Source organism: Bacillus rossius, chromosome 8 (genome assembly GCF_032445375.1).
Source record: "Bacillus rossius redtenbacheri isolate Brsri chromosome 8, Brsri_v3, whole genome shotgun sequence".
Classification (NCBI taxonomy): Eukaryota; Metazoa; Arthropoda; class Insecta; order Phasmatodea; family Bacillidae; genus Bacillus; species Bacillus rossius.
Genome location: NC_086336.1, coordinates 62,994,049 through 63,013,494, shown reverse-complemented (window position 1 = coordinate 63,013,494; position 19,446 = coordinate 62,994,049). Strand labels below are relative to the sequence as shown.

The following is a 19,446-nucleotide window of genomic DNA, read 5'->3' as shown; positions in this document are numbered from 1 at the left end:
GGTTGCAGTGGAGTTTCTTTTATCTTCGAATTTTCCTGACATTAAATAAAGCAACAGACCCTGCGGCACCAAGACCGGACGGCGCGGTGATTGGTCGCGGACAGTGGTGTCGGGAGGGGAGGCTACCTTGGAGTGGGCGTGGATCCACTTGGCGAAGGCAGCGACGCGCGTGTACACCCCGGGGCTGTCCGGGTCTCCCCGGCCCTCGCCCCAGGACACGACCCCCACGAGGCTGGTCCCGTTGTCGCCCTGCACCACGAGCGGACCCCCGGAGTCGCCCTGCGAGCAGACACTCCGGTCATCCTCCCCGGAGAACCGACAGCAAAAATATAATTAAAAAAATTTCCGATCTTTGGCTGGATAATCTAACTGATGAAGATACTCTTTTAATATCTTTTTTTTTTAATATTGTCGTAACTTATATACCTTTTATATATATTTACTTTATATAAATATATTTTTTTCCTTGTATTCAAATAATTAGCACTTTTTTTTAACTTTTAACTTTATAAAAGTTTTTTTAAAATGTATTTTTGTCAATTGTTACAATTTTTAAAATGTTTGCATTAGTCGAAATACCGCACGTAGATTGAAGTGACTAGATGCACTACACACGCAAGCTTGTCATATTTGTGAACTGCTAAAATTCCCTGTTTGGTTTAGTGAACTATTGTAAAAGTGTAATAAAAAAAAGAAGGAATATAAATTAAATTTAAAGAATCACGTGTCACGTGGTGACTTCCCAGGCGAGGCGGAGTTGTTTCTGTTCTCCGTGAACACTCGCCTTCTACCTATAACTAGAAATGAAGTGCGCTGTGTTTCGTCGTAGAAACTGCCTTCAGCGAGTACGGTGGCTTCACTAGCCACAGCTCTCGGTGACGAGTCAGTACAGTTTTTGAGATTCTATTGCTCGACTCGTCTTGGATACCACGAGTTGAGACTCGTCTTTCTACTTTCATTCCAATGCTTTTAATTTCATGTATTGTAGCAAACTTATAAAGTTGCAAATAGCTCACCAAAGAAAGAAGCTAATGTTTTTTTTTTTTAATTTTCAGTTTAGTAAAACTAAAGTAGTTAGTTGTAGCGGGCATTCATATATGTAGCGTCATTTTGCTTCAGAAGGCTTACAACCAGTGTTACACGTGGTGTTTAAGGTTTATTTGTTTGTTCCGTCCACAGATACACGGGGAACCAAAGCAGTAGGCCCTTCGAACGAAGATGATTTTTTTGTAACAATGTTGTAGATAGCCTATAATTGCTTGTGAATAACTTTTACAATTGCATAATATAATGTTTAAATAAGTGAAAATTGATTTCAAATTTAAAAATGGTAGTTTTCCTAATATTTGGTTATAATAGAGGGTTTTCTAATGTGAATTTAATAATATTTTAACCAATTTTTTCATTTTTGTTTATTTTTTATTTTATTTTAAGACCTTATTTTATTAAAAAACGTTTACAATTTTTTTTTTAAACTAAACACGTGTATTTACTATTTCTGTACATTCAGGTCTCCGTAACGAAAACATCTAGCTGACGAAACCAACCCCATTGAATTCTGTCAAGTTTTTCAGATTATATATATATATATATATAATATTCTTTTCGTTCATGCATGATGCTACCTTTCCTATCCTCTTAACCGCGACAACCTTTCTTCTTGTCGTTGAAGTCTCCGCGCCGACCCTGGGGGTGTGGGTGCCCTCCAGTGTCCTTGACTGTCTCTGCACAGGACGCGGCGAGCTCCCGCTCGGTTCCTCGCGCCGGCTTCAGGGGAAAGCCCCGGGGCCCCCACAAACGGAGGGCCCCCACAATAGAGACTTCGGGAAAAAAAAATCTTTCAAATTCCGACAAGTAAACACTAGTAAACATATTTTCCTTTGATATTCTTTTCTCGCTGTTTTACCTTTACCTACAGTACTTTGTACATACATGATTATATTATTGTTAAATACATTAATAGAAATATTAATTAACACTAAAATTTAATTTCATATAATTCTTGTCTCCGATTATATTTATGTGTGTTTTTTTTAAATACTAAGAGAATCTACTTGATTTCACAATAAATTATTTATTGGAAAACTCGACTGAAAAAAATTGTTCATTTTATTTGGAAAATAATTTGGCACTCCGAGGCCTCCAGAACTCTAAATCCGGCCCTGGGTCGGTTACTCTCCCAGCGAGGGGCAGCGCTTTGGGGAGACTCTCGACGGGCCTTATTGACTTCATGCCACGAGTTCCCCGCCTCTTGCACAAGCAAACTGACGGAACGATCATGCAGACAGACTCAAGCCACCAAGGCCGGCTACCCGTCCGAAGCACATACCATCGACAGTAACGACAGTAAACGTTAATGACGCAGTCACAGGTCCCCACCCTATCTTGCTGATGAGTTTCAGTACCTTGGTACACGTTATTGTTCTTGTTATTGTTCTTTGCTCATACCACAAAAAAAGACAGCTGCATGCTCAAATTATATTTTTCCTTTAATTACCGCACGTACGTGGAATGAACCACCCGAGTCGACCAAACTTCATAAGTCCCTTTCCGTGTTTAAGAAAGCATTATTCCCGGTATTTGTTGAACTCCCAAGCCCTGGTTTAACTGTGATATCAGTAATGTGTGAGTGAATATGCGTGAATATGTGTATGTGAATGAATAATAATGAATTTTTTTTTTACTTATTCTTAGTCACAATGTTATTTTAAATGTAGTTAAAATTATAGCATCAAAGTTATTTTAAACATCCTTTTAAAATATCTTATACGTTAAATCATGTTTATCTTAGGTGCTAATTTCTTTATTAGTTTTATATTTGCTAGTGAATTGTTAATCTTGCTTGTGTTTTGTTGTAAGTACTTTTAGTAGTCTATTATTATTAAGTTTACATTACATGTATCTACTTTGTAAAGAATTGTGTGGTTAATTGTAAGGCAACGCGGAACCGCCTTAACTCACCACTTAAAAAAGTCAAAACATGTATACAACAAAATCAACAAACGCCTGAAGAAGCGTCCACCCGCAACACACTAAGAAGTAGCAGGCTGCGTAGCTTCAGGCTGGCAGGGATAAAGTTAATCACAGAACGGTTTAAAAAAACGCTGTATGCAGTTTTAATTTTTTTTTTAATATATATCTGAAGATAATTTAAAAAAAGTAGAACCCAAACATAAAAAAAAATTATTGCGTGTACATTTTCTCCCGCATAAAGGAATGTAACAAAATTTCTACTTTAATAAAAAAACTGTTAAAAATCATTCTTGCACATTAATAACCGAATACAATAATTTAAATTTATGAATAAGTCTGTTCTTTGCCACAATGGTGGGGGAAAAATGTTACAAAAGATCGCGCCAAAGTCTTAAGGATGGAAATGTTTTGTGCAATTTTCTTAGTGGTACTAAATTACACTGACCTGCGAATTTATTACTTTCCGAACATTGCAAAATGTTAGTCATTTTTTTTTATAATTCTGACATGCTGGTTCCAGAAATGAAGTCAGGTTTTCTCTATCACATCAAAATTTTATTTTTTAAGTTCAAAATGAATACATGAGAAATATGATGAGACACGCGCAAATGCAATATTACTATTACCGCATGTAAGGATTTCTTCTTTCTTATTTTTTGACGTGAAAACGTCTAATAAATCGATTAACGCCGGCTGCACGAACGAAAAAAATGTGTCATGTTACGCTGTGTCCCGTTACGCTCATTGTACGCTAGCGCCGCATCTATCTCTCTTCCACTCGATTGGAACAACCTTCGATTTGACTTTTTCGAGGCACATTAAACTTGAAACACTCCCATTCGTTTCCTACTTTTCCTATCATCGTCCTATCCTTAACAGAATAACACAGATTGGAAGAAGTCAAATAGCAAACATGTATAAAAGTTATACTTGTTAAAATAACCTCTTCGTTAAAGTAATAAACATATTTGAATTAATGAGTGCAAATAAAAGTAAATTTATCAATGAAATTGTATATTTCATTTCACTCCTTTGTATCCATAAAAAATAGTGATAATTCAATAAAAATGGTTCAATTTTATTCATAAAACTATGCAATCATTTCATCAATGTTTATTTGTTATGACGTTGTCACGTTAAAACTATCGTCCGTAAACCGACTTTACAGACAACCAATTTTTTTTTCTCGCTCATCTGAAGACTCGTTTATTGAACTTTCATGCTCATGAACGCGACATGGAAACATGTCGACGGGGGAATGTCGTCGCAGCGCTGACCTGGGTGGAGTCCTTGCCGGGCGAGATGGCGCACAGCATGCGGCTGGTGACCGGGTAGATGGTGAAGAACACCGGCTTCTTGCGGCACACCTCGTTGCCGATCACTCGCACCTCCACCTTCCGCAGGCGGTCGCTGAACGAGATGTCTGCGCTGTCCTGCTGCACCAGGGTGTCCACGAGGGGAAAAAAAAAATATATTTCGTACCAACTTAGGCGAGAAAAAAGTACTAGATTTGAAAAAGAAAAAAAAAAGGAGTGAAATGAAATCTACAATTTAATTAATAAATTTACTTTTATTTGCACTATTTTTATTTTACTTTTATTCAAATAAGTTTATTACTTAAACGAAGAGATTATTTTAACTATAACTTTTTTTTTAATGAAAGTGATTGTTTAATTGGAATGTTGAATTGGCTCCATAAAACAGTACCTATATTCTTCCCTTGCACGTCGGATAGGCGGTTCAACTTGTTATTAAATTTTCTAAATATTTTTAAAATTATCTTTTATGTTTCTTTTGGTTTATTGCTCTTTATTTTGGAAAAATGGAAAAATAACAAAAAATTTAATAAATAAAAAATATTTTAAAGTTCTAAATTTAAAAGCTACTTTTGAAAAGCCCGCCTTAACCTATTTAATATAATAGTAGATTCATAGGCCAATCGATTGGAAGATAGATGCGGCGCAAGCGTACAATGAGCGTAACGGGACTATGTGCGTAACGGGACACTTTTTCGTGCGTGCAGCCGGCTTTCTTCGATTTATTAGACGTTGTCACGTCAAAAAGTACTAAATTATAATTTGTTATGGTTTTAACAATTTAGGAAGTTATTATGACATTGCAATGCTCTAACTTAAATATCACACCACACACACACATACATTCCATAGTTTTACAAAAATAATTACGCTTAATAATAAAACATATTGGAGTTACTGTAATATTATTATATTAAAGAAAAAAAGTACTATATCTGAGCGTAAATGTACTAGACCACTAAAAAAAACTTATAAAAGTACTAGATCTAGTAGAAAAGTGCTAACTGTGGACACCCGGTGCACACACGCGCGCACACGGCGGTCTCCTTTGCGGGCCCCCCGAGGCATGCAGTGGGCTCCGAACCACCTCCTGGGAGGGTCGGGGGGTCGGGGGGTCGAGCCCGCGGACCTTCACCCTTGGGAGGCCACACTTTGATCTTGGCCATTTGTGTGGACACATAAAAGGACAAGGATATATTAATCAACTGACGAGGCTTCATTCTGGCTACTGGCACGGCGGTAATAACAGAACGGATATGTTATTTCTGGTAAAGGCCCTCTGAATGGTATTCATACCGTTTCCAGGAAACACGGAACTACAAAGGCCAACTCCATTCACGGGTTCATCCAAAGCAAGGGTGTGCCTGGATGGTAGAAGAAGAAAAGTAGTGCTCCTGGTACACCCTAATGGGTGTTCAATTCTAGGAGGAGGTGGTGGTGAGGTCAGGCTGGGCTTTTGCCCGGAAATAACTTGAGAGGCCACTGGAGATCCTGCTGCACTAGACTGTTACTACGACTGAAGCGGGGCGCTGTCCGCGGTTATCTCTTTTTTGGGAAAACACCTCTGCGACTCTCCCAACGCCTTCCAAACAGTAATGGCACCTTACTGTCTCGCCTACTGTGTTCTGCGCGTCCCCAGAGTCCCGCCTGCGTGGAGTGGCACAACTAGGACGCCTATGTTCTGGAAGCTTCGGATGACGCGACACTTCGAAGGGGTGCGAGACCGTTCCAGAAGGGGGCTGAGAGGTATAAAATGGGCGACGACTGCCTCCGAGGCAGTGAAGTGAGGAGGGCGAGCGAACGCGGATGACAAGACGGGCTCCGTGAGCAGAGACTGGTGCACCGGGGACTGTGCCGTGTGTGCGGCGGACGAGCGAGTGGTGCGAGGCAGTGTGTTGGGACAGAGGTGCGAGGTAAGAGACGAGCGGTAGGGAGATCCACTGTCGAGACGAGCTCCAGTGGGGAGTGTAAATTGTGGGACTGAATGGAAAAGTGATTAATTTGTGGACAGACATTTTAAGTGTTGTCTTTTAATTAATTGTGTAATTAGTAGATAATAAATAAAACTCTAAATAATTAATTGATATATCCTTTCAGAACCTGTTTTCCCATTCGTGACAATATTTTCAAGTGTGTTTCAGCATCTACATTCACATCTTTTTCAAACAAAAATCAGATGGTGCACTGCAAAAAGAATATGACTGCATAATAAAAGGGCATAAAAAGTTTATTAAGTTTTGTATGTGATTTTTTAACATTTAAGAATACTAAAAAAATTATAAACCCAACCCTACAACAGCACAATAAGTTATTTGTTGACAGTACTATCGTGAAGGGTGGTTGTATTCCATACCTTCCACCTAAAACCAAAATTAGTATGTGACCAGAAAGCTGTCGTGCGTGGGTTACGGGACCTTCTCTCTTTGCAGTCCACTTGTGTTTTGTGTCCTGGATGCCTGGGTGGCTAGGTCCGCAGCTGTAGGAGGTTTATAGTGTCAGCAACCCCTAACCACCCCAGGTGGCCCACCAAAATACTGGGGGAGGCCAGAGCGGGCACGTACATCAGGCGGATGACATCCCAGCCTACTACTGTGGTGGCAGTGACCGGGTGTGCTGTGGGGCGGGGACGGCAGTGACTGGGAATGATGTGATGGGGCAGTGATTGGGAGTAGTGTGAGGTGACAGTGCCTGGGGGTGGTGTGAGGGGACAGATGGGAGATATGGGCTAGAGGTGGCAGTGACTGGGGGTGATGTGAGGGGGCAGTGATTGGGAGGGGTGTGAGGTGACAGATGGGAGATATGGGCTAGAGGTGGCAGTGACTGGGGTTGGTGTGAGGGGACAGATGGGAGGTATGGGGCTAGGGGTGGCAGTGACTGGGGGTGGTGTGAGGTGACAGTGCCTGGGGGTGGTGTGAGGGGACAGATGGGAGATATGGGCTAGAGGTGGCAGTGCCTGGGGGTGGTGTGAGGGGGCAGTGATTGGGAGGGGTGTGAGGTGACAGATGGGAGATATGGGCTAGAGGTGGCAGTGACTGGGGTTGGTGTGAGGGGACAGATGGGAGGTATGGGGCTAGGGGTGGCAGTGACTGGGGGTGGTGTGAGGTGACAGTGCCTGGGGGTGGTGTGAGGGGACAGATGGGAGATATGGGCTAGAGGTGGCAGTGACTGGGGTTGGTGTGAGGGGACAGTGCCTGGGGGTGGTGTGAGGTGACAGATGGGAGATATGGGGCTAGGGGTGGCAGTGACTGGGGGTGGTGTGAGGTGACAGTGCCTGGGGGTGGTGTGAGGTGACAGATGGGAGATATGGGCTAGAGGTGACAGTGCCTGGGGGTGGTGTGAGGGGACAGATGGGAGATATGGGCTAGAGGTGGCAGTGACTGGGGTTGGTGTGAGGGGACAGTGCCTGGGGGTGGTGTGAGGGGACAGATGGGAGATATGGGGCTAGGGGTGGCAGTGACTGGGGGTGGTGTGAGGTGACAGTGCCTGGGGGTGGTGTGAGGGGACAGATGGGAGGTATGGGCTAGAGGTGACAGTGACTGGGGTTGGTGTGAGGGGACAGATGGGAGGTATGGGGCTAGGGGTGGCAGTGACTGGGGTTGGTGTGAGGGGACAGTGCCTGGGGGTGGTGTGAGGTGACAGATGGGAGATATGGGGCTAGGGGTGGCAGTGACTGGGGGTGGTGTGAGGTGACAGTGCCTGGGGGTGGTGTGAGGTGACAGATGGGAGATATGGGCTAGAGGTGACAGTGCCTGGGGGTGGTGTGAGGTGACAGATGGGAGATATGGGCTAGAGGTGACAGTGCCTGGGGGTGGTGTGAGGGGACAGATGGGAGATATGGGGCTAGAGGTGGCAGTGCCTGGGGGTGGTGTGAGGTGACAGATGGGAGATATGGGGCTAGGGGTGGCAGTGACTGGGGGTGGTGTGAGGTGACAGTGCCTGGGGGTGGTGTGAGGTGACAGATGGGAGATATGGGCTAGAGGTGACAGTGCCTGGGGGTGGTGTGAGGGGACAGATGGGAGATATGGGCTAGAGGTGGCAGTGACTGGGGTTGGTGTGAGGTGACAGTGCCTGGGGGTGGTGTGAGGGGACAGATGGGAGGTATGGGGCTAGAGGTGGCAGTGACTGGGGGTGGTGTGAGGTGACAGTGCCTGGGGGTGGTGTGAGGTGACAGATGGGAGATATGGGCTAGAGGTGACAGTGACTGGGGTGGTGTGAGGGGACAGATGGGAGATATGGGCTAGAGGTGGCAGTGACTGGGGTTGGTGTGAGGGGACAGTGCCTGGGGGTGGTGTGAGGTGACAGATGGGAGATATGGGGCTAGGGGTGGCAGTGACTGGGGGTGGTGTGAGGTGACAGTGCCTGGGGGTGGTGTGAGGTGACAGATGGGAGATATGGGCTAGAGGTGACAGTGCCTGGGGGTGGTGTGAGGTGACAGATGGGAGATATGGGCTAGAGGTGACAGTGCCTGGGGGTGGTGTGAGGGGACAGATGGGAGATATGGGGCTAGAGGTGGCAGTGCCTGGGGGTGGTGTGAGGTGACAGATGGGAGATATGGGGCTAGGGGTGGCAGTGACTGGGGGTGGTGTGAGGTGACAGTGCCTGGGGGTGGTGTGAGGTGACAGATGGGAGATATGGGCTAGAGGTGACAGTGCCTGGGGGTGGTGTGAGGGGACAGATGGGAGATATGGGCTAGAGGTGGCAGTGACTGGGGTTGGTGTGAGGTGACAGTGCCTGGGGGTGGTGTGAGGTGACAGATGGGAGGTATGGGGCTAGAGGTGGCAGTGACTGGGGGTGGTGTGAGGTGACAGATGGGAGGTATGGGGCTAGAGGTGGCAGTGACTGGGGGTGGTGTGAGGTGACAGTGCCTGGGGGTGGTGTGAGGTGACAGATGGGAGATATGGGCTAGAGGTGACAGTGACTGGGGTTGGTGTGAGGGGACAGATGGGAGGTATGGGGCTAGGGGTGGCAGTGACTGGGGGTGGTGTGAGGTGACAGTGCCTGGGGGTGGTGTGAGGTGACAGATGGGAGATATGGGCTAGAGGTGACAGTGACTGGGGTTGGTGTGAGGGGACAGATGGGAGGTATGGGGCTAGGGGTGGCAGTGACTGGGGGTGGTGTGAGGTGACAGTGCCTGGGGGTGGTGTGAGGGGACAGATGGGAGATATGGGCTAGAGGTGGCAGTGCCTGGGGGTGGTGTGAGGGGACAGATGGGAGGTATGGGGCTAGAGGTGGCAGTGACTGGGGGTGGTGTGAGGTGACAGTGCCTGGGGGTGGTGTGAGGTGACAGATGGGAGATATGGGCTAGAGGTGACAGTGCCTGGGGGTGGTGTGAGGGGACAGATGGGAGGTATGGGGCTAGAGGTGGCAGTGACTGGGGGTGGTGTGAGGTGACAGTGCCTGGGGGTGGTGTGAGGTGACAGATGGGAGATATGGGCTAGAGGTGACAGTGACTGGGGTTGGTGTGAGGGGACAGATGGGAGGTATGGGGCTAGGGGTGGCAGTGACTGGGGGTGGTGTGAGGTGACAGTGCCTGGGGGTGGTGTGAGGGGACAGATGGGAGATATGGGCTAGAGGTGGCAGTGCCTGGGGGTGGTGTGAGGGGGCAGTGATTGGGAGGGGTGTGAGGTGTCAGTGCCTGGGGGTGGTGTGGGGCAGCAGCGACTGGAGCAGCAGGCACGTACCGCACGCAGCAGCAGGCGGGTGACGCCCCAGCCGACCACAGTGGCTGCGGTGCCCGGCGGCCAGTCCTGCTGCTCCGACACTCGCAGGAAGCTCACGAGGCGAGGGGAGAACTGCCTGGACACCTGCAATAACACAGGAGCTGTAATCCTTCATGTGCACACTCGCTACTCGTATCAAGCTCACGTCATTGACCGCATGAGTTGTTCTTATTTAGGAAGGTGTGCTTGTTTTTACAGAAAAAATTATTGTTCGATTCGTTGAGTAAAATCCCTTAAAAATATGTTTGAATTGTGGGAAGACTGGAAGAGACTTGGAGGTTTCAGGAAGACTATTTATACAGATATAAAAAAAATTATAAATTTGGACAAGGGGAAAGATGACTTGAACTAGTAAAGTATTTTTCGTAAATGGAATGGAAGTCGCATGGAACGGTAATGTGTAACCACGGAGCTGCCATCTGTGACGGATGGTGCAAACCAAAGTCCATAGAGACAAAGGGAAAATTTATAGGATTAATTGTTTGATGACATTTATCAAGATGGGCAGTATTTAAAAAAAGAAATATTGGTGTATTTCAGCTCCAAAGACCACATTTAGTTTTTATAAAACATTTGCTGTAAATTACCATAGTGCTGACTTTTTTTTCAAATTCAAAGAGTGTATTACACTACGAACCTCACACTTGGCGGGGATCTTTAATTTTGTCACACATGTCAAAAATCACACTGTAAACAGTAAACGACCATTACGGCTCGTTGTTAGCGTCAAACTCTGGCGAAGGAATGGACAGGTCCATGCATGCCATTTACTTTTGGAACGACCCTCGAATAAGACAACCGTGATACGGCGAAAGGCGACATCATTCTTTGGATCGAGAAACTTCGAAAGAGCCGTAACAAACTAACCTAAAAAGCATTAATAATTATACATAATTCTGAAAAAAATTTACAAACTTGTTTATTTTTTTTAAGTTTTGAATGCGTTGATGAAAAAATGTATCCCGTAGATGGCTTTAGAATGCTACTACGCACCTTAGAGGTATAACAAACTTACAAAGCTTCAATACCTTAGTTTAAAAGACAACTACATTCGTAACGAAGGTGCAAAAATGTTTTAGGTGATGGCAACTTTACAAAGCTTCAACATCTTACCTTAACAATTGTTTGCATGAAAAGAATATCCAAAATGAAGCCAATGTTGACTACACACTTGCTTACACCGTGCGGCAAACACTGCACCGTAGCCTGTTCCGAAATATTAGCCGAAGGAAGCGCATCAAATGCACAAGTACCTAGTTTCTTTTCTTGTTCTTTTGACCCACACTGCCTACAGTAAATTTCGAGTGCATCTTGTTAAACAGAATAATTATAGTGACGTTAAAATTTTTTTTTTTTGACCATGCGACCGTGTCGCTGGGGTAGGTCGTGCGGCGCGTGATCGGGTCCGGAGGATAGAGAGAGAGAGAGAGAGAGAGAGAGAGAGAGAGAGAGAGAGAGAGAGAGAGAGAGAGAGGGGGGGTACAGTTACCTGCAGCAGCGCTATGTCGTGGTCGTACCAGTAGTCGCCGTAGCGCGGGTGCCTCAGCACCCTCACCACGCAGTGCACGTGACCTCCGACCTCGCGCCGCACCGACCCCGCCCGCAGTCCCAGCACGTCTTCCGACTCCACCCTGCAAGACACACGCGCCGCAGGGTCCCCAACACTTCCGCGCCACTTACAGGCAGTGGCGTAGCCAGGATTTGTGTATGGGGGGTGTTAAGAAGAATGCGCCCACCCGTATTAAAGCGGTGGGTCCGGGGGTCCTCCCCCGGGAAAATTTTGATTTTAAGGTGTAAAATAGTGCTATTTTAGCAGTTTTCAGTACTTAAATTTAAATATTGTAATGGTTAAAATTTTTATTATTTTAATATGAAATTTGTTTGAGTGATGAATAAGAAATTAATTAAATATTTGGTGCTAAGGGGGGGGGGGGGGGGGGGGTTCGAACCCCTAACACCCCCCCCCCCCCCTGGCTACGCCCCTGCTTACAGGCGAGCTCGTTGGACCCAGTTGTGGACAGAGACGCGAGATCTTCGCCAGTTCATTTGACCACATGGTCAGTCATTAAAAAAAAATTAAGGGGGTTGTCTGTAAAGTCGGTTTACGGACGATAATTTTACGTGATAACTTCATAAGAAAAAACATCGATGAAAAATTGCATACTTTTTTTTTAATTTTCAATTATTATTCACAGTTTTTTTTCCAAATTTAATTTATTTTAAAATATAATCCCGAACAATTAGTTATATAAATAAACTGAAATAAAATCAATGTCAAATTAAATTGTTAATTTTGAAATGACAAAATATTGGACAAATAAATCAAATTTTTGTTTTAATTTTCTGCTTTTAAAAAAGCCCGCCTTAAACCTGTTTGGTATTTTAGAAGATTTTCTCGCACGGTGGTTGGCCGGTTCTTGCACGCTCGGCTCAGGCGGAACGTGACAATGAGTCATGCTTTTTCCGTGCGTGCAGCCGGCTTTCATCGATTCACAAGACGTTATCACGTCAAAACTTTGTAATTTTGATACTCATGTAATCAAAGACATATTTCTTTTCGATATGGTCTAAAATACTCTAAGTGAATAAAAAAAACAGAATGTGTAGATTCTGTAAGATAACACTTAACAATATAAGATGGATGAAGGTTTTTTCACAAGAATAGTTGCCACTGAACTAATGAACAATCCTTGTGTTTCCACAGCACCGTCAGGTGTAGTCGGTAGTTCGTCAGACTCAAGAAATGTATGAATCCACAAAGATTGTGAAAAAACTGAATGAATAAACAAAACCAATGATCTAACATGCACCTCACTGTTCTGAGCTCATGAAAGTCATTCAATTATCATGCTTCCAGTTCAGTGTGAATGTCTTCGCCCAAAAACGTCCTCCTAACCGAGCAAGCAGCTGATGAAGTGTGGCCAGTTATAGAGAAAACTATGTTTATTGTTATGTTCACGCTGCATTATGGCAGAAAACACACAAAGGTAGTATTAACTATTCGCTTTTCACAGTTGATGTTTATTTGATGACACATTGTGGAAGACATCATTTGAAAAAAAAAAAAAAAAAAATTGCACCACAATAGTTTACAATTATTTTCTCCTTAATCTATTAGCTAGAAGGAATGTTTCCCCTAATGATGTTGCTGTGTACTCTATCCATCTTTGTTACTACAGCTGTCCCAGGAATATAACATGTGATCTGTTTGACTAACCCAACATGAAAAAAAGTGTAAGAAATCATGCAAACTGTTAAATTTTTGCATTTTAAATTAACATATTTACATCTTGATCATTGTGTGTTAAAATAATTCAAGAAATGAAAAAAGAAACACTTGAAATTGGATACTTAAGTAAGTAAATATAAAAAAGAAAATAATAATAATTTGTAGATATAACCACAGTACATTCAGTGTGGTTATTCCAAATATTTTCCCAGCAGAATTTTATCAAATACACTAGTGTATTTTGTTCTTATGCTTGTAAAATTTGCATTTTTACTTTACTGCACACCTGACTGCAGGCATGGTGCATTTTTCTCTTTTGAAATCAGACCAATTAGATTCGATACCCACCTAGTGTTCCTGAGCCACCAACATAATCTGAAGCCCTATAGAGACCAACCAACTGCTGTAGGATAAGCTCTCTCGTGTACATGACTACGAAGAGTAACAGGTTAGCTAGCACCATGGATTATCAAGTTTGTGAAGGATGATAAATTGAGAAGGGAGATTTTTAATTGGTTCTCTTCTGGATTGGATCATTGGGGAAGGCCCTGCGATGGAGCCACGACAGAATTAAGACAGGATCGTGGAACATCGCTGAGAGAAGTCACTAACCAATAGGAGCAATAAAGTTAAACGAAACGTTTTACGATGCATGGCTATGCACAAAAACTTAAGGGGACATAATATGAACCTCACACAGGTTTCAACAGTTTTTAGGTATTAAACATTTTGTATCATTTGGTTGTAAAATTTTCCTTCATTAAAGCATAAAATATAATTTAATGGAATGCCTAAAGTAAAAATGACTTGCTGCTACGAAACGTTTAATCTGTGAAGTCATTGTGAAATTTATAATTAAATTAATTTTTGGGAATTACTACAATGGTAATAATTTTGTTGATGTATACCATGTTGTGTTTTTTTTTTAACTCTCTTAATGTGTGATCTATGTCTAAATGAAGGAAAACTTTCAGTATCAAAAGATACAAAAAAAAGTTATAGGGCATGAAAGCCTTTGAACCCACTATAATCTTCAAGATCCCACCTACCTGTTGAGGTAGGTGCGGTCTTGAAGGTTATAGTGGGCTCCGAACCACCTGGTAGCCAACTCGAGCCATGTCCGGGGCCATGGCTGCTCTTTGGACGTTTTCGCTGACGTCGTGACCCTCAAACTATGTTTCACACATCTTATTAGAAGGTGTTGGAAGCGAGAGATTTACAGTGTGACGGGAGCCCTAACTCTCTATTGCAGTCATTCAGACGAAGCTTTTTTTTAAGGCAACGGCTATATGACTCTCTGAACTACGTACTTCATTCAAATATGTTAACTCAACCACTGGTTTCATGTATTCTGAACATTTTCTGACCGGTGTTAATTCTCATTCAAACAGAAACCGGATTTGCAAAAAAAAAAAAAAAAAAAATTGGTTGTCTGTAAAGTCGGTTTACGGACGATAGTTTAACGTGACAACGTCATAACAAAACATTGATGAAATGATTGCATACTTTTATGAATAAAATTGAATCATTTTTATTGAATTATCACTATTTTGTATGGATACAAAGAAGGAGTGAAATGAAATTTGCAATTTTATTGATAAATTTACTTTTATTTGCACTCATTAATTCAAATGTGTTTATTACTTTAACGAACAGATTATTTTAACTATAACTTTTATACATGTTTGCTATTTAACTTCTTCCAATCTGTGTTATTCTGTTAAGGATAGGACGATGATAGGAAAAGTAGGAAACGAATGGGAGTGTTTCAAGTTTGATGTGCCTCGAAAAAGTCAAATCGATGGTTGTTCCAATCGAGTGGAAGAGAGATAGATGCGGCGCAAGCGTACATTGAGCGTAACGGGACACAGCGTAACATGACACATTTTTTCGTGCGTGCAGCCGGCGATCATCGAATTATTAGACGTTGTCACGTCAAAAAAAAAACTTGAGAGCGGCAGTTGGGCGAGGAGGTATGGACCACCGCCACCAAGGACCCGGGGCTAGTTGGCGACAGGTCGGAACAGGCGCGGGCCAACAGGCGTGGTCGGCTGGAGAGAGGACGCACTCACTCGGCGACGCAGTGCGCGGCGGTGACGGCCCACCAGGCGCTCACGGCAGTCGCCCCGCACAGGTGGTGCCCCCACACTTCCAGCGACAGCTGCAACACACCGCCTTCTGGACACAGCCCGACTCCAGTCGCGGTCGAGGTTAGTTGGCGATCACTAGGGACATGGACAATTCGCGGGTTCATTTCGTGGCATGCTAAAAATTCTAATAATTATACCTTAGTGCTGCTTCTGTCATTGGTTCACTGTTAATCTCTGGAGGACTCAGGGCCAATTAGAGACCCTCACTCATAGAAGTGTCGAATCACATGCCACCCAGTCGAGACGACTCACAAGTCAGCAGCCAATCAACAGTGGGCATTTTCCCGAGTGTGTAGAGGATATTGGAATCTATCCTGGAGGTCATTGAACCCGCGAATTTTCCGGGTCTCTAGCGATGAGTAGGGACCGGAAAAATTCGCGGGTTCCAATGACCTGTAGGGATGAACTCCATAGTTCTACGTACACTCGGTCAAATGCCACCCACGCTCATTGGCTGCTGTCTTGTGTGAGACGTTCCAGCGAAGCAGCCTGTGATTCGATAAAGCTTTGGTTGGGTGTTTCTCATTGGTCCAGAGTCATCCAGGTGAGTGGTGAACCAATAGAAGAGACAGCACTAAGGTGTAACGATTTGTATTTTAGCATATTGCAAAATGAACTCGCGAATTTTTTCCGGTCTCTAGCGATGAGTGACAGGTGGGACTGTGAGTTGGAGATTTGACTAAATGCCCTGGTGGGGAGACACACAAGATAAACCACGAACCCACATTTCTCACCGGGAAAATTGCCTGGGTGTGAGGAGAGCGGTCTGACCACACAACTATTTGGGGTCTTCTCTGGCTATAAACAGTGGGTGTTTTTTTATGTTGATTTCACACTCATCCCTTGCAGGGCTGTCAACCTGCATACATATTTTTGTGATAAAGTCGAACCTCCCTACCGTACCTCATGCACTTTCGACCCCATGGCTCAGCGGCACATAGGCCTACGTGCATTTTTCTTGCAGTTCCAAGAGCTGAACTTATCATTGAAAGTAGCTGATTTGATAATTTAATTTAAATGTGTCATCTCTGACAGGCAACTCTGCACTTAAAGATGTCCTATAGTTGTGTGCTCTAGCAGCAACAGCTGAAATTGTGCTGATGGTAGAACCTATATACATATAGTGCGCCTAGCGACTAACACATAAAACATGGCTGACAATGGTGGATTATTACTGGAGGGGTGGGGCATGCTGTAGCATAGTATCCCTAGGGCATACCATAATATGTACCTATCCCTGTAACTGTTAACAACCATCCAGTATGTAATATGGGATTCCAGGGGCCAAAAACTACTTTGTAAAAAATTAAAATAAATTTTCGATATTATTTTGTATACTTTGTTTAATTTCTTACTTATCGATGGTGCATTTGGCTGAATGGCTAGCATGCTTGCTTTTGATCCTCGAGATCATCGGCTGTGCTCTGTGATAATGATACGAAACTAAAACACTGCATTCAGGATTACACACACACATATATATAAATCGATGTGTTTATGTATGTTCCCTACAGACTCCAAAACTGCTGGACCGATTTTGATGAAATTTTCAGGCAATCTTCAGATTAGCCCAGCGGGTTATCCTATGAAGTTTTGTAGCGATCGGATAAATATATATATATTGCTATTTTGGGTCATATTTTCAATATATATTAATACAAAATTGGATTTTTCAAAATTTTCTTCAGATTTTTGAACATTCACAATTAAAAGCGATATTAGGGTCGCTGGTAAAAAATAAAAAATAATAACATGCAGCAATATTGTGGTGCTACCTATCAGCAAACCTAGGAACCATCATGGCATCATTCAAGATGACGGATTATATTAGCGACACCTAGCAGTGAACTTGGTAATATGTTAGGAAGGTGTGATGTAAGAAGGTGGAAGAGGGGGGCAGAATTAAGGGCGGTATAAGAGGTAGGTGGGTGTAGGGGTGTAAGTGTGGGGAGAATAGGGAGAGGGGGTATTGAGGAGAGGATGAAGAGGTGATGAGGGATAGAAGAATGGCGGGAGTGAAAGAGGGGGCAGGAGTTGGAGGAAGGGATGGTGTGACCTTGAAGGTAAGCCAGTATCCTCTCGCTCCCCCTACTTACTTTCCACTTCCCCATGCGCTACCCTTGATGGGCCCGGCCAGTTTTTGACGTCTAGTTGTTGCTGCGCCTAAAGCAAGTATTGCCACCCAATAAACAGCAAGCTTGATAAAATTATTTTGTTCCTCCTAAACATCACACAATTTGGCGCGTCCTGCTTGCACTCGAACCAACGGTTAAAAATTGAAGAGGTATTTCTGAAACACTGTCCAAAAGATGGAAAGCCAGTTTCTGTGGCTGCAGTCAATAAATCACGCGATTGTGTATATGGGAGTGAGTTTACACTTAAGCAAACACATCTGTGAAACACACACGAGTCTCTGTACAACAACCACTTATCACCTACCAGGTAGGGAAACTCCTTGTTTTTGGCGTCAACACCTCCGAGTATTTTGGCCATGACGAAATGTTCTGTTTGCGAGCTGTTCACCTCTGCAACACACACCAAAGACACGGATAGCCCTTCTTTGTTTACATGCATGTATCAATGACAGCTCTTGTTCTCTTTTTAAAATGTTTTTTAGTGTCGTTACTTCGATGTTGATACATCTGAGGCATCACACTCAAAGCCTACCTATATCAACGATCCAAACAGTGTAATTTGATTTTTTTACTTTGTGGAAAAATATTTCGAAAAATTAGTTGGGAGAGTTGTAGTAAAGTAGACAAAAGCCATTGTTTAACAGGTACAGACAAAAGTTTGTCCGTTGTTCCTGCATGGAAAGACTCGAAAAATTAATGATTTTGTACTCATGTGAATATCCTGCAGTGTTACATATCTCGTAACCCGCCAAGCAGCAAGCAGCGTTGTGGGTGCCTGCTTGCAGGAAGATTGGCAACGCTGTTGCCCACCTCTACACCCTCCACGTCTCTACCATTGGCGTATGACCCGAGGGCCCGTCCCCCATGGAATCAAAAGTGCCCCTCTTTGAGGGGGGAGGGGTGCGCTTGTTCTTGCAAAATCGTTACTGTGAAATGGGAACGATAAACGTTATCCAACAGGTTCCCCTGAGAATCGTACATATTTTCGCCCATGATCACTACTAACCATCTGACGGTCTTGCACTGGCCTGTACATAGTTGCGCCTGCGATGATCGAGACATTACAGTCAAACGGCTCAGTCAATAAGCAGACTTTTTGAACTTTTTTTTTCTTTTAGGTGAGCTTCGCAAATGGATTTCACTAGGTATAAGTAGTTAGTTGCGCGTTAAAACTTTTTTTTTTTTTTTGACTAAACATAGGTACAAATTCGGCCTGATGTGCGTTTGACCTTTTTGTAATTATTTTCATTTGATTCATAACCAGCACGACGCTTATCTGGTTGCATTGAGGTTCGTGCAATCCACAGTCATACAAACAGGGCCGGCGCGTCCATACAGGCGAACTAGGCAACCGCCTAGGGCGCCAAGTAGCTGGGGGCGGCGCAGCACGACAAACAACAGCTGATATAATATGTTTAACGATTATTGAAACTAGATGAAAATGGATTTTTGTAACAGTTTGAAATGTTTATATTGATATAAGTAATTATTTGAAGTCCACGGTGACCTGTTTATGATTTATAATAAGAAAAAAAGAATAAAAAAACCACAAGCCTGCTTACATTTGATTGTTGACAAAATCTTAGGCTTACGTGATGTATTTTGAGGCAAGGACAATTTTTTTTTCAGGTGTCCGGCGAGGGGAGGGGAGGGAGGCATTAAGGTTTTTCGCCTAGGGCGCCAATTTACCTTGCACCGGCCCTGCATACAAAGAAAAGGAAATCGCTGTGAAAAAACAGCTCGTGGAAATACTGTCCACTAGCTTCACTTGGAAAGTGGACCCGGCAGAACCCTCTCGCCCGGAGGCAGCGACCACTCACCCGGGGGCGGCGGGGGCGGCGCGCCGGGGGCGGCGAGGGGCAGCAGCAGCAGCGAGGCGGCGGTCAGCAGAGGCAGGCCCATGTCGCTGCTCGCCTGACCTGG

General features: G+C 44.0%; 1 protein-coding gene across 2 annotated transcripts in view; it reads right to left on the bottom strand.

The window, feature by feature from the left end:
* The window catches only part of LOC134535055 (trypsin 3A1-like), a 26,474-nt gene extending 7,028 nt beyond the window's left edge, over positions 1 to 19,446 (bottom strand). Inside the window, exons 1-7 of one of the 2 annotated variants that reach the window (XM_063373893.1) lie at positions 19,344 to 19,446; positions 17,828 to 17,913; positions 15,311 to 15,399; positions 11,499 to 11,640; positions 9,971 to 10,093; positions 4,251 to 4,409; positions 127 to 279 (exon numbers count right to left, since the gene is read on the bottom strand). In XM_063373893.1, coding sequence (XP_063229963.1) covers positions 127 to 279; positions 4,251 to 4,409; positions 9,971 to 10,093; positions 11,499 to 11,640; positions 15,311 to 15,399; positions 17,828 to 17,913; positions 19,344 to 19,425 — 834 coding nt within the window. In that variant the 5' untranslated portion in view covers positions 19,426 to 19,446. The remainder of the gene's footprint in view (positions 1 to 126; positions 280 to 4,250; positions 4,410 to 9,970; positions 10,094 to 11,498; positions 11,641 to 15,310; positions 15,400 to 17,827; positions 17,914 to 19,343) is intronic. The other variant, XM_063373895.1, reaches the window with a different exon arrangement.